This window comes from Pygocentrus nattereri, chromosome 20 (assembly GCF_015220715.1).
Source record: "Pygocentrus nattereri isolate fPygNat1 chromosome 20, fPygNat1.pri, whole genome shotgun sequence".
Taxonomy (NCBI): Eukaryota; Metazoa; Chordata; class Actinopteri; order Characiformes; family Serrasalmidae; genus Pygocentrus; species Pygocentrus nattereri.
In genome coordinates, this window is record NC_051230.1 from 25,741,228 (window position 1) to 25,754,759 (window position 13,532).

Below are 13,532 nucleotides of genomic sequence, written 5' to 3' on the forward strand. Positions count from 1 at the left end.
TAAGTGACTTTGAACGTGGCATGGTTGTTGATGCCAGACGGGCTGGTCTGAGTATTTCAGAAACTGCTGATCTACTGGGATTTTCACACGCAACCATCTCTAGGGTTTACAGAGAATGGTCTGAAAAAGAGCAAATATCCAGTGAGTGGCAGTTGTGTGGACGAAAATGCCTTGTTGATATGAGGGGTCAGAGGAGAATGTACACAGACTGGTTCGAGATGATAGAAAGGCAACAGTAACTCAAATAACCAAACACAAAAAACCAACACCTTGTTGAAAACATGCCATGAATAATTAAGGCAGTTCTGAAGGCAAAAGGGGGTCCAATCTTTTACTAGCAATGTGTGCCTAACAAAGTGGCCGGTGAGTGTTTGTGTGTGTGTGTGTGTGTGTGTGTGTGTGTGTGTGTGTGTATATATATATACACACACACACACACACACACACACACACACTCTCAGTGGCCACTTTATTATGTAACATTCATGCTAGTAACAGATAATAAAGCTAGTCTGCTCACAAAAATATTAGTCTCAGGTTTTGCTGTTTTTTGTTTGTTTTTTCGTCTTTCAACTATAAATTCAGTGTCTGGGAACTCACATGTTTCTAGCACTTACTATTTTCCATGACTTTGCAGGCCTGGAAAACCAAATTTGATTTCAAAAATTACTTTGATTTTCATGACAGTACAAACCCTTGCCTGTGTATACCTGCAGCTGTCTCTCCATGGCATTGATCTTCTTGAAGGTCTCAGCCATGATCTTGCATAGCAGCTCATGCTCCTCTCCGTGCTCCTCCCTATACTGAAAGTTCACCAGAGACTGCAGTGCATCTATCAAACCCAAGTGCTTTATCACACATGACACGATCACCTCCTCCATTACGTCTGGTCGGATAACCTCTCTAGAACAAGAATCAAAGAAATTGAGAAATTAACTTAAAATGTCAACACTGAGACAGATATGTATGGAATAAACACTAGCAGGAACTAAAAAGAAAGCATGAAAAAGTCTAATCAGGAGTGATTAGGAGGTCATGAAAATCAGCACTATTTAACTCTGGTTTTAGAAGGCCTGCTCAAACATACCTGGTTCAACTCATCTTTGAATTACCAGGTTTGGTATGTATGTTACAGACACATCACCAAACTGTACTGGACACCGGCCTTAAAATCTGCTATCATCAAATGAAAGTTTGGCATTGAGGAAGACCTTGTGGTTTAAACGGCAAAATTACCCCAAAGAGTCTTTCATTCATACTTACTTGATGCTGGGGCGGAACTGAGGGCGGGCCCTGCCTGAAAGCTCCCTCAGACGGCCCATTATGCCTGGGGGCAGGCGGATACGTGGCAGATCACAGCAGACACCAGGCATAAGGCCTGGTGGGGGCATGAGCACATCTGTGGGGTAGGTGAACTCCCGGTCTTCGTCAATGGTGAGAGGGAGGGGAGAGGGAGAAGGGGTAAGAGCAGGAGAGATAGCACCGTTGGCTTCCACTTGCCACTGGCACCTGAGATTGAGGGACATAAAAGCAAATTAAAAAGCAAATAAGGCTTCTCACATATATATTAAAATAATTGCTAAAAAACACATTTAAACAACATTAAAACAACAAATGAGCTTTCAGGTTAGCCAACCTTTGCAGGAGTTTAGAGCAGAGGAGATCGTGGCAAGACTCTTCCTCTCGTGTGATATCAGGGCCGTTGTAAAGGATGCGTAACATGGAGCATGCCAAAACTGACAGACCTAAAGCCAGGTCAGCAAGAAATGGAAGACCACCAGAAACATCCTCCGAAGACTCCTGAATTTCACAAGATCAGTATGAACACAATCAATTTAAAGACATACATTAAAGAGCAAAATAGGTAAAACTATTACCTAGTAATAAAATCTTGTGGATTTTAATGAGAGACTAATGTCTTTAATTACTAAATCATGTGTGAAAAAAACAAATCTGATTTATTGAGGTGCCACACTACACTGCATGTGTGTAATTCCAGATGAAGGACAACAAGAAAACTTATGGTAAACACATGAAGATGCATGTGGTTAAGCAGAGATATAGTGAACACCACTCACAAGAGACTAGGGGTGTAACGGTTCCTGTATTCATGCCTATAGGTAATGTCCGCTCGGTGCATGTAGTCTTACAGAGAATACGCAGTAGGCTGATGAACGTACAGCAGAACCTAATTTCACAAGTGCGAGTTTTACCCAGAAACCCTAAGCTGCAAGCCGTTAGCAATTTATTCCACGGAGCAGCCTTTGTTTGCAAAATACATACTAGCACTTGATTCAGTCAATCAAGGGTTCCATAACTACATGCGTGTCATTTAGACAAAGTTTGAGGTGTTTAAACACTGAGTGAGAGTTAAGGAAAACGGCTATCGAGGTAAAAAAAAAAAAAAAAAAAAAATCACAACTTAAGTTGAACTATCCCTACACAAATTAGTGACTTTCCCTGTCAAGTGCAGACACACAACAAGCTGTAATTACCAACTCAAGTTACCTCAAGTTACTGGTGGTCAGGTAAAGTGTTGCATATGCTACTTAGACAACATTAAATGCTCAGCTATTAACTGTTTGAAAGAGATTATACCAGCTAAGTCTAGAGTATATGATTCTCTTCAGGGTCTTGCTGCTGAAATATAGCCCCCAAGCTAATTTGCAAAATAAAGCAGGGGTCCGGATTCACGAAAGTGTCTTAAGAAAGAAAATGTTAAAATCCAAATCCAAAATGTATCTTGTATGGGGTAAACGCACCTTAGCCTACGTAAGACAACAATGAAGATTTTCTTAAGAAAATTAAGAAAATAATCATAGGTGAGAATATATGAGAATTGCATTTAACATTCTTATGAAATTCTTAGTGTTTGGCTTAAGAATCTTTGCAAGTTTTTATTTTAAGAAAGTTTTTTTGTGAATCCAGCCCCAGGAATTTTGTATTTTGTAGCTTTTCGAACTTGAAACTACTTACTAATTGTCTAACAGAACGGCTGCTGTGATGCTCGCAGTCTGTGTAAAAGCTATTAAGGAATATACTGCAGTCAAGGCTGTCAATGTCAGTTTTTTAAGGTAACAGCGTGCTGTAGTTCAAACTGAAAAGGCTGAACAGCACAGGATAAAAGCAATGTGTCGATTTCAGTGCAGCCACTGATCTTCATAACCCATAGTGCATTGCAACCACAACAATGGTGACCTGGGAGCAGTAGGATTATTCTTTAAATGAAATTTTTTTTAGTTTTATAAGTTTTAATTTTTATAATGAACATTTTCGTTCTTTTCCTCTCACTCAATCATTTAAGGCATTTATGCATTTACACATATCACTGTCAACACGTCTTTTTAACATAATGCCATTTAATGTATATTGTTTAATAAGAGTTAATGAGGAAAGCAATAAAACCAAACCAAGGACATTTTATTGCTGCACACTCCAAGATCAGAATGGACAAATACTGGATCTACAGGTTCTCTCTTTTATCTATTTTCCACTGCCTTAATACTGCTGGAACCTTCTAAATGACTTCTAATACTTTTGATAAAAAAAAGTACATGCGGCTCTTTGAAAACCCACCAGAAGTAGCATTCTTCATGGGTGTAGGACGTATCCTTATTCATTTGCGCACAAAGTATTAAGGTCTATAATGTCAAACATTCCTGTGTCAATGGCTGAACTAAGTATCTATAATTCAGTAAATATAATTTAAAATTTAGCAACAACAGTTCAGATGAGAAGCGATAGGCCAAAGTCCTGAAGTTCAGTAATAGAATTGTTGTGCAGCAACAGATAAGCCACCGTCTCTAACTTTACAAGGTGAAGCGATGAGGTATGTGTGTTAAAAGTTGATAGCAAGTGTACGTCTTAATTAAAAAACCTCAGCAAACTTGCTTTTCTGACCCAAGTCTGACAGGGTCCAGCAACATTAGGATGTCTATGAACTACAGATGAACTGAAATCTGTAATTTTAGAACTACTAAGTGCACCTATGATAACTGGACCTAATACAGTGATTGATATATGTAGATAATACAAGGTGGGAATACGTAATAAAGTGGCCAGATCTTACACTATTTGCCTTTTATTGGTTTATTTGTTGCTTGCAGTTTGCTTTAAAATTCTCTAGTTGAACCAAAATGAGGAAGAAAAGCAATATCTGGTATTTCAAGGCCACTGAATGACTGACATAAAAAGTAACCGAGTAGGGCAAGATTTGACATTCAGTCAAATTAAACATTTTTCCTATACATTGTGAAAATGTGCTTGCCTGTGCTCGGACAGTGCAGGAGAAACCCCACATAGCTTTGTCTGGAGTGTTGTGCTCACGGCCACTTCTCATTTCGAAGGAGAACGTCACTGTGTCTCCCTCCACCTGAGAGACAACAAAGAGAGATGAGGCATGTGCTTTGGAAAAGTTGCACTTTAACTGTACATCACATAAATTTAAATTGACATATTTCTGAGTTTTGGCATCACAACAGTGACTTTTTTTTTGTTTGTTTGTTTTTAGCTCTGTACGCCAATTTGAAAAGATGACTATCACTAGGTTTTAATCAACACATCAAGTTTTTTTGCACACTTGCAGTGGATATTTATTTTTGCCGATAAGATAAAATACAATAAATTATGACTGAAATGCATTTGCTGAATAATCAACATGCACACACACGCACACGTGCGCACACACACAAAATAAAACAATAATAAAATAAATTATCACTTAGGAATAAAGATTTCAAAAGTCAGCTAGCACTGGTGGACTAACAAAGAAATGAAAACATACCTTAAACTTTTCAAAGGAAAAAATATAATCGTAACATTAGACGATTGAATGTAAACGGCAAATCATCTGTTCTTTCCAAAGTATAGTATAGTTTTCCACAAGGATCTGCTCAATTTCCACTGCTACAGTGATGGCACATAAATGTATATATTGACCAAATCAGGTGATAAACTTCAACTTAATAAGAAAAACATAAAAGACTGGATGTCAAGGAACTTCCTCCAGCTCAACTCCAACAATACAGAGGTTCAAAAGCTGCTAGAAATAAATTGATTAAATGCTTAAAATTTTTTGTTTCTTAGTTGAATCAGGTACATCTGTAAGAAACCTTGGTGTCACGAGCAATACCAATCTGTTCTTCGTTGCACATATAACCAGTATTACTAGAACAGCTTTTCTCCATCTTCTATTGCCAAATTAAGAAATGTCTCTACAGAATGCAGAAAAAGTAGTTCATGAATAAAATTATTTTACTGACATATAAAGCTCTAAATGGTCTTGCCCCTCAGTACCTGAGTGAACTTCTCTCTTATTATCAAGCCTACCTAGATCACATGGTGCTGGCTTACTATAAGTACCTGGAATTAATAAAGTTACATCAGGGGTACACAGCCCCCCAGCTTTGGAATATCAAATCAAATCAAATCAAATGTATTTATTACAAATTATTTATTTATTACAAATTATTTATTAATAGCAGTAGTATTAGTAGTAGTAACAGCTAGGAGTCTATGAAAACATCAGTGTAGGGTGGGCAGTTGGTCCAAGGTAGGTGGCGGTAGCTGGGGCGTGGGCAGCTGGTCTGAAGAGGGTAGCAGGAGGGCAATAATCTTCTAGTCAGTATTCAGGGCTCCAGACACCTGCTGTACAACGCTGTGCAAACCTCACCTGCATGCCACTGCCCCTCGGATGATACTACTGCATACAGAAACTCAAACTATTTAATCATAGCTATTGTTTCACCTGCATTTCCCCTTTCTGTATTTTATTATTTTACACTAAAAGTAAAACCTTATTCTCTGTTTATATTGCTCGTGTCATTGTTCTGAGAAGTAGGGGTTCCCCTTTTGAGTTTTGGCTCCTCTCATTCCTTTGCCACTGTCACCACTGGCTTGCTCATAAGTTATGGGGGACGATAACCTACACCTATAAAATTAAACAAACCAGCAATCAGAAGCTGCTCAGCAGTTAGCTTTCTGTGGAAGCTCGCTCCATATTTCTCAGAAATGTTTACAGATGCGATATAGAGTTTTATTTTTTTGTTTAGAGTTGATGAAGCATTATTCACATTTATAACATTTAATTCAACAATAGGATGGAAACCTGAAAGCAGTCAGATATTTGAGGGTATATCCTTCTGTACAAGCACTATGCAAGAAAAAAGTAGCCCTGTACACTACACATACTATGCACTTCATTAGGTACACCAACCTTGTATCTAAACTCACTGTCCATTTAGGTTTACTACGTAGCTCAACAGTTACAGACTGTAGTTCATCACAGGTATTATATGAGTGATGAATCTTTCTCAGGTACTGCAGTGAAACTGATGTGGTGGTGTGTTAGTGTGTTATGAGCTGGTATGAGTGGATCAGACACAGCAGTGCTGCTGGAGTTTTTAAACACCTAAGTGTTACTGTTGGACTGTCCCTGTTGATATTTTTGAATAGTCTACCAACCAAAAATATCTGGCTAACAGCATCATGAGGGCAGCATCCTGTGAGGTGCTAAAGGATGACTAACATACACAGTGTAGCAACAGATAAGCTGTTGTCTCTGACTTTACATCTATGAGGTGACCCAATAAGGTAGGTGAGTTTAATAGAGTGGACAGCAAGTTCACACTGTTTAAAAACTCAAGCAGCACTACTGTGTCTGATCTGCACATACCAGCATGCAGTGTACACTAACAATCCACCACCATATCAGTGTCACTGCAGTGTTGTAAATGATTCACCTCCCAGATAATACCTGCTCTCTGGACCCCCTATAGGGGTCCTGACCATTAAAGGACAGAGTAAAAAGGGTTAACAAATTTCAAAAACTCTAATACCATCAAAAAAAACCCAAAAAAACAAAATGAAGAACACTATCAGGCAGGAACACAGCTGTTCAAAGCAGTCATAAAGAAAGCAACATATAAAAAATGGCCAGAACCAGTTCAGGCTGAAATACTAATGAGTTTACGGTGGGCTAACCTTTTGTAGGCTCCTCTGGCTGAAAGGCAACTCCTAACCCTAACCTACACACTGAAGAGATGCACGGCACCCCCCCCCCCCCCCTATAAAACATTTGTTAAAATAATAATATGGGTAAATCTTACCATGTTAACATATACTACAGGCTACTGTTATGGACAAGGCTATATTAAACTGTCTTTACTGTATTTAACAACATTAATGCAACTACAGTTTCAAAATCATTTAGACCTCCCATTCACATAGCATTCTGCAACTTATATTATTGAGGATCATACATTATAATGAATTATTAAAACTGAGTTAAATTCTTTATGACTTGCTACTGTTGGACAGCAGTTTTTCTGCTCTACACTCTACCATCAAATTACAAATAAGCCTGGATGAGGTGATGAAATCTGATATCAATGATTGACAAGTAATCTCATAGTTGTGTAAAAGGCGTTAGTCGGCGTGTTAGGAAACTGACAGTGAACCAGTTTTACATTTCTTCAGCAGAGAGAGCTATTAGCATGCAATTTGCTATAAAGCTACACCGCAAGTGGCTCATGAACATGCATTTGCAGAACATCAATTAAAACAAAAGATGAAGCAGTTTTCAAAAGTTGCTGGGTTACTCAGTATTATGTTATCCGTGAGGGTTTTTTTAAAGATTTTAATTAAAACAGTCAATCTTAAAAAAGCATAAAAAATAAAAATAAAATAAGATAATAAGTCAAAGCTGTACTGCGTGTATTGCTTGGGGGGTGTATCTGGTATGGCAGGAGTGCGTCAGGGTTCGATGTAATCAATAGTTATGTATTTTTAAAAAGAAAATATTGTGGTAATTACTTTCCGATATCGCCAAAGCCTACTTTTCAACTTTACAATCCTGGGCATTCCAGAGATTGATATGATGAAATTTATTTTACATTGATATTAGAAATTAGACTAACTGTTCTGTGATTAAATGGTAATTTAACTAATAATTTGAATGTGATCTATAAAATCTTTGGCTTGCCATGCAACAATGTATGTGTGTTTATTTCTCCTCACCTTAACTAGGTCTTTGGGCCAGCCCGTACCCAGGACACTGCGGCTGCCATATCCCAGAGTGTTGCCACCATACTCGGCAACTTTGCGACTGTTTGTATTAGGCCCAGCATAGATAACAAGCTTCAAGTATAAAAAGAGGGAACGGAATATTAACACAATATTAAAATATATTACAATAACACTTCCACATTACATAACAAAACAAGTAGCACTGTCTCACACAACATTCTACACTGATTACAAAATGGCTTACTTTATTACATGCTCTATCTTCTTGACCAATTCACCTCATGACATTATAGTAAATTGCTGTTCACATGTGGATATTTTAATATGAATGGTTAGCACAAAAATGGCCCAGGAATGTGTCTGTCATATATGTAAATTGGGATAAATACCTTATCATAGTCATACTGAGAAGAACAGCGTGGGTCAAAGCGCAAATAAAGACAGCGAGCACCAGGAATATGGACTGTTTCTTTAAATTTGTAGTTGTCTCGCACTGGATGGACAGTCTCCACAGTTTTTCCAGCAGCCCAGGGGGCAGGGATTTTAAGACCAGTCAGGAAGCCTGGTTCCTCCCTTTCATCAAGAATCTGGAAACTGAGGGAAAAGTTTTTGCTTGACCTACAATTGTATCTTTCAATCTGCAATCTTTTTTACTAATAATAAAGGATCATAGATTGTATTTATCGCTAACAATATAGAGATGTAACATGAAAAGTTTTACATATATTCAATGTCCAGCTGATCTGATTTTTTCTTTATTTTTTGTAATGCTTCTGTAATATGACTTTAGTTATAAGAAATAGTTCATTAAAAGCCTAGTTCTAAATAAATAATCAATTAATGTATTATTGTTGTTATTATTATTATTGTTGTTGTTATTATCACTAACCCCTAAACAAATATTAAGAGCGTTTTGTACAGTTCAATGACAGAGGAAAATAAGACGCAGCATAAGATAAATAAGACAGTATAAGAAGACGATGTGTGAAGCTACCTGTCATCAATACTGGGCATCTTGATGCCATGATTTACTGGGCTGCCCATCAGTAGTGAGCCTTCAACAAATAATGCAGACTGGGTCTTCAAAAGTAGAGCAGTCTATTCAAACAGAAAGAAATTTGTACATGTAATTCAAATCAATGTGTGTGTCATGCTACAAAATATTGCAGTTAATATTTTCTCATACACATACCTGACTGGTGTAGAGAACAAGCTGAACAAGTTGTGGCATGAGAGCATCAGCTAGGGACAGGGTTTGCAGGTTGGGGTGCATCAAAGAGGTCAACAGTACTGGTAGCAAATGTCCCAACATTGTAGCTTTAGTCACCTGCTCAAGTCCCTTCAGTCTAGAGAGCAGAAGCAATGATTAAGTTTAAGATTAAGTGATACTTTTTTGATCCCACAACCGGGGAAATTCCATCTCCGCATTTAACCCATCCGTGAAGTGAAACACTGCATACACACTAGTGAACACACACGCACTAGGGGGCAGTGAGCACACTTGCCCGGAGCGGTGGGCAGCCCTATCCACGGCGCCCAGGGAGCAGTCGGGGGTTAGGTGTCTTGCTCAAGGACACCTTAGTCATGGACTGTCGGCTGTGGGGATCGAACCGGCAACCTTCCGGTCACAGGGCCAGCTCCCTAACCTCCAGCCCACAACTGCCCCCCTGATATTGTGTGTAAGAGAGAAAGAAACGACAAAATGAAAAATTGGGGGCTCAAGTGGGCATTTTCCTCCTGAGATTTTTTTTTTCTGAACCCCAAAATGCTTATAATACTCTTATTATGACCCAGGAGATTATATGACTACTACATATCTTCTTTCATTCAGTCACAAAAATACATTAATGGTGTTACAACATAGTAATTTCTTCTTATTTTCTCTTTGGTCCTATATCACACAGCACTGCGAAACAGCAAAAAGCAGCTGTCATGTATGACAGTCATGAATAAAAAGCATCTGTAAAGAATCTGTAGGACATTGCATTTAAAACATACCACAGCTTTACTGTGCTGCTTTTTTGCTTCCTTGTACGTTTCTAAATTTGCTTGTGATATGTCTGTAACTTACCCCCACAATCTGTTTCATCAACAGCTAATAATCTACTAACATTTTTGTCTGCAGCCAAGTCAGAAAAAAAGTTTGCTCTATCAATATAATCTTCCATTCTTTCAGTGAGAACTGTTTTCAGAAATGTGTCGTTATTTTACAAACTTTGCAGTAAATGTCTCATTTAGAAAACTGCTTTAAATAATCCATAATCGCTACTGTCTGCTTTGTTAGCAATACTATGCCACCTCCAACTGTTGCCCAACATCACATCACAGCCCCAAATATCATGAAGTTTGAGTTTTGCGTTTTTTTTTTATTATTTATTAAATCTATCCACACAAAACATCGCTCTGCATGCACCTGAACTGGAGCATTTGAGGAATGAACTGGATCAATGAGTGTCACCACAGAATTAACTCCTTATAATCCTCCATAAACTAAAAAACCCGTTTTCGACAAAGGTGGCATGCAAACCCACATGTGCAGAGCACAGTGGATAAGCAGTCTAAACAGTTCTCTATTCAATTATATCTTACTTTGTATTCTTTCAAGTAGCTTGAAAAAAAAAACTTCAGTTAAAAAAAAAAAATCTAATTGTGTGCTACACAGACAGATGAAAAAGGTGGTATAATGGTATAAAATCTCTTTGTGGTTGAATATCACAATGGAATTTTGAGGAAAAAAATGAGAATTTATGCACGCACACACAAACACACACACACACACACACACACACACACACACACACACACACACACACACACACACCTATCTATCTATCTATCTATCTATCTATCTATCTATCTATCTATCTATCTGTCTGATCGCTAGATCGATCTATCTAACTATATGGACTAGCCTCTTCAACTCACACCAAAACTGTTCAATGGGGTTAAAGTCAAGGGACAGGGATGTCCATGGCAAAAGCTGTCATCCTGTGGTCACTGAACCATTTCTAGGTGAATTTCTACCCATGTTGTGGCTCACTGTCCTGGAAGATCCATCCACTATTCACAATTTTTTATTTATTCATTAAATTTTTTTGAAAAACCAATACTCTTTTTGAAACCATGTGCTTCCATGCATCGACTTTATCGGTTTGTCAAGCAAGTCACCAGTAGCACACAATAGCAACACATCTAGAATCTAGAAATACTTAATGCTTGATCAATTTTGGTCCTTTAAAATAATTTTGTCTTAACAGAATTGACTTCTTTAAAGTTCAAATTGGTCAGATGAAATTTTATTTATGTTTTTTATTTGGCTCACTTTTAATTAGGTGCCAGTTGTACTGTTCCATCATTTTATCAATAATGCAATGGCAATACAGCCTGATGTTCTCATGCAGTCAAAAACATGAAGCAAAATTTTCAGGCTCACCTGCTTTCACGATCGCTTATGTCACTGCTGATAAGAGCAGTGGTGACTTGCTGAAGAGTCTCAAGCACTTCATCACAGCCCACCAAGACTTTAGTGGCCAGTGACAGAATACTCGTCTGTAGTTCCTGAGAAAACACACGGACACAAACACTTCTATTGAGAACTCAACCTTGAGCACATATACAGCATAATTTTCCCTTTTTGGATTACAATTAATGTTACTGGATGCATAAAATGTCATTTTAGAAGAGAACCATATCAAACACAAATAATATTTTTAAAATGATTTATTTAAGCAGCAAAGGCATCTTTATACAAATCACCCATGTGAAAAAGTAACTGCCCTTTAAAATGAATAACTTGTTTAACGACCTTTAGCAGCAATAACTGTGACTAACTTCCTATAATTTGATATCAGCATGTTGCTGTGGTATTTTTGCCCACATTTTACAGAATGTGCCCTTCTTTGCAGAACTACATAGGAATTTATTATGTTAGCACAAAGGTAATGCTGCTGTAGTGTAATTAATATCTTATGAGCAGCTCAAGCTCATCTACAGATTTCTGAAGGTTGTAACAGAGATCGAGATAATTATTTTTTGCTCTATATGTTGCAATTTTACACAGACACAAACAGACAGTTAGGGGTATTTAAAGGGGATGTTTACCTGTACCTTCATTGTTTCCCCTTGAAGGGAGCTGTCGCTGTCGTCGCTGTCATCAGGGCTGATCAGAACAGTGTTACTGAGCAAATGGTTCTGCACAGCCATAAGGTATCGCAAACTTGGTGAGGCAACCTGAGGTAAAATAAAAGTTTTGTTTTTATACCCAGAGCTTGTCATTAACTCTTGTCTGAATGTCTACGATAAGTGATATGTTGTGTTGGACAAGTGGATCATGGACATTGTTCATGGAGAGGTAAAAATAACAAACAGTTATAAACTATTTTACAAATCCGGCAACTAATATTTTCTTAGAGGAGTGAAAACTTTAAGAATGATCATTTCAGCCTACTCTCTTTATCATCCTGCACTCGACAGGACAGAAAATTAAATGAATATAATATGATATAATGTAACACATGTATATATACACACACACACATTATATATATATATATATATATATATATATATATATATATATATATATATATATATATATATATATGTATGTGTGTGTGTGTGTGTGTGTGTGTCTATATATATATATATATATATATATATATATATATATATATATATATATATATATATATATATATATATATATATAATAAACACTCCAGTTGTTGTGTTTAAACCTAGCGAGACACAGCGTGTGACTGGTTAGTACTCATGACAAGTTTAATGAATACATGGATACCTGCGCTGTGAGTCTCATGTTCCTCACACAGTATTTTTTTAATTATTAATCTGCTTTTAGATATTAGTACTTTTGTAGCTAATAACTTACAAACTCAGTTTTTCAGCTTTTTTTTTCCCACACAGTTCAAAACTACTAGCTGGTCATAGCATAATAATGCCACATGGATAGCACTGATGGGGAAGGCTTTACTTGCTCTGTCCTCTCTTTTCTCAAATTAAAAACAAGGTGCATTATTTTTTTAATTACAAAACGAGAAGAAATGTACGAGGTCAACTGTCACGATTGGGCTTATATTGGTGGGAAACAGCACAAAGTTTGATGTTATACATTATTTTTTGTTGCAGCTGTCTGACTACAAGGCAGATGTGTTTCCCTTTTCCCCAGTTACATTACCCTTCAACAGCACCTCAAAACCATGCTAAAAATTTCTCAGATTTTGTAGGATTAGGTGCACTACAATTGTATGGAAAGTTCATGACAATAGCAGGATAAAATGCATGAATATATTTTTAACAAAAATGGCTAGGATTGTGGTTGTGAAGTTTGAGCTGTTTTGACTGAGACGTACAGGTACAGTAGAGAGAAGCTTCTGGAAATCTTCCTTGGCAGCTGTTTGGCATTTAGAGATGAGGAGGCACGATTCTCGTACTACCGTTTTCAGGATGCAGTGCAACAGTTCATCACTTAGCCTGCAGGAAGCAAACAC

At 37.4% G+C, this 13,532-nt stretch overlaps 1 protein-coding gene across 7 annotated transcripts in view; it reads right to left on the reverse strand.

Moving 5' to 3' along the window:
• The window catches only part of LOC108437401 (probable E3 ubiquitin-protein ligase HECTD4), a 123,977-nt gene that overhangs the window by 84,734 nt on the left and 25,711 nt on the right, over positions 1 to 13,532 (reverse strand). For 5 of the 7 annotated variants that reach the window (XM_037531306.1, XM_017714476.2, XM_017714475.2 and 2 more), the window contains 11 exons: positions 13,395 to 13,515; positions 12,127 to 12,255; positions 11,459 to 11,583; positions 9,218 to 9,371; positions 9,020 to 9,123; positions 8,415 to 8,619; positions 8,017 to 8,136; positions 4,268 to 4,372; positions 1,637 to 1,800; positions 1,264 to 1,509; positions 711 to 903 (listed from right to left, as the gene is read on the reverse strand). In XM_037531306.1, the coding sequence (XP_037387203.1) occupies positions 711 to 903; positions 1,264 to 1,509; positions 1,637 to 1,800; positions 4,268 to 4,372; positions 8,017 to 8,136; positions 8,415 to 8,619; positions 9,020 to 9,123; positions 9,218 to 9,371; positions 11,459 to 11,583; positions 12,127 to 12,255; positions 13,395 to 13,515 (1,666 nt within the window). The remainder of the gene's footprint in view (positions 1 to 710; positions 904 to 1,263; positions 1,510 to 1,636; positions 1,801 to 4,267; positions 4,373 to 8,016; positions 8,137 to 8,414; positions 8,620 to 9,019; positions 9,124 to 9,217; positions 9,372 to 11,458; positions 11,584 to 12,126; positions 12,256 to 13,394; positions 13,516 to 13,532) is intronic. The other 2 variants (XM_037531309.1, XM_037531307.1) reach the window with 1 other exon arrangement.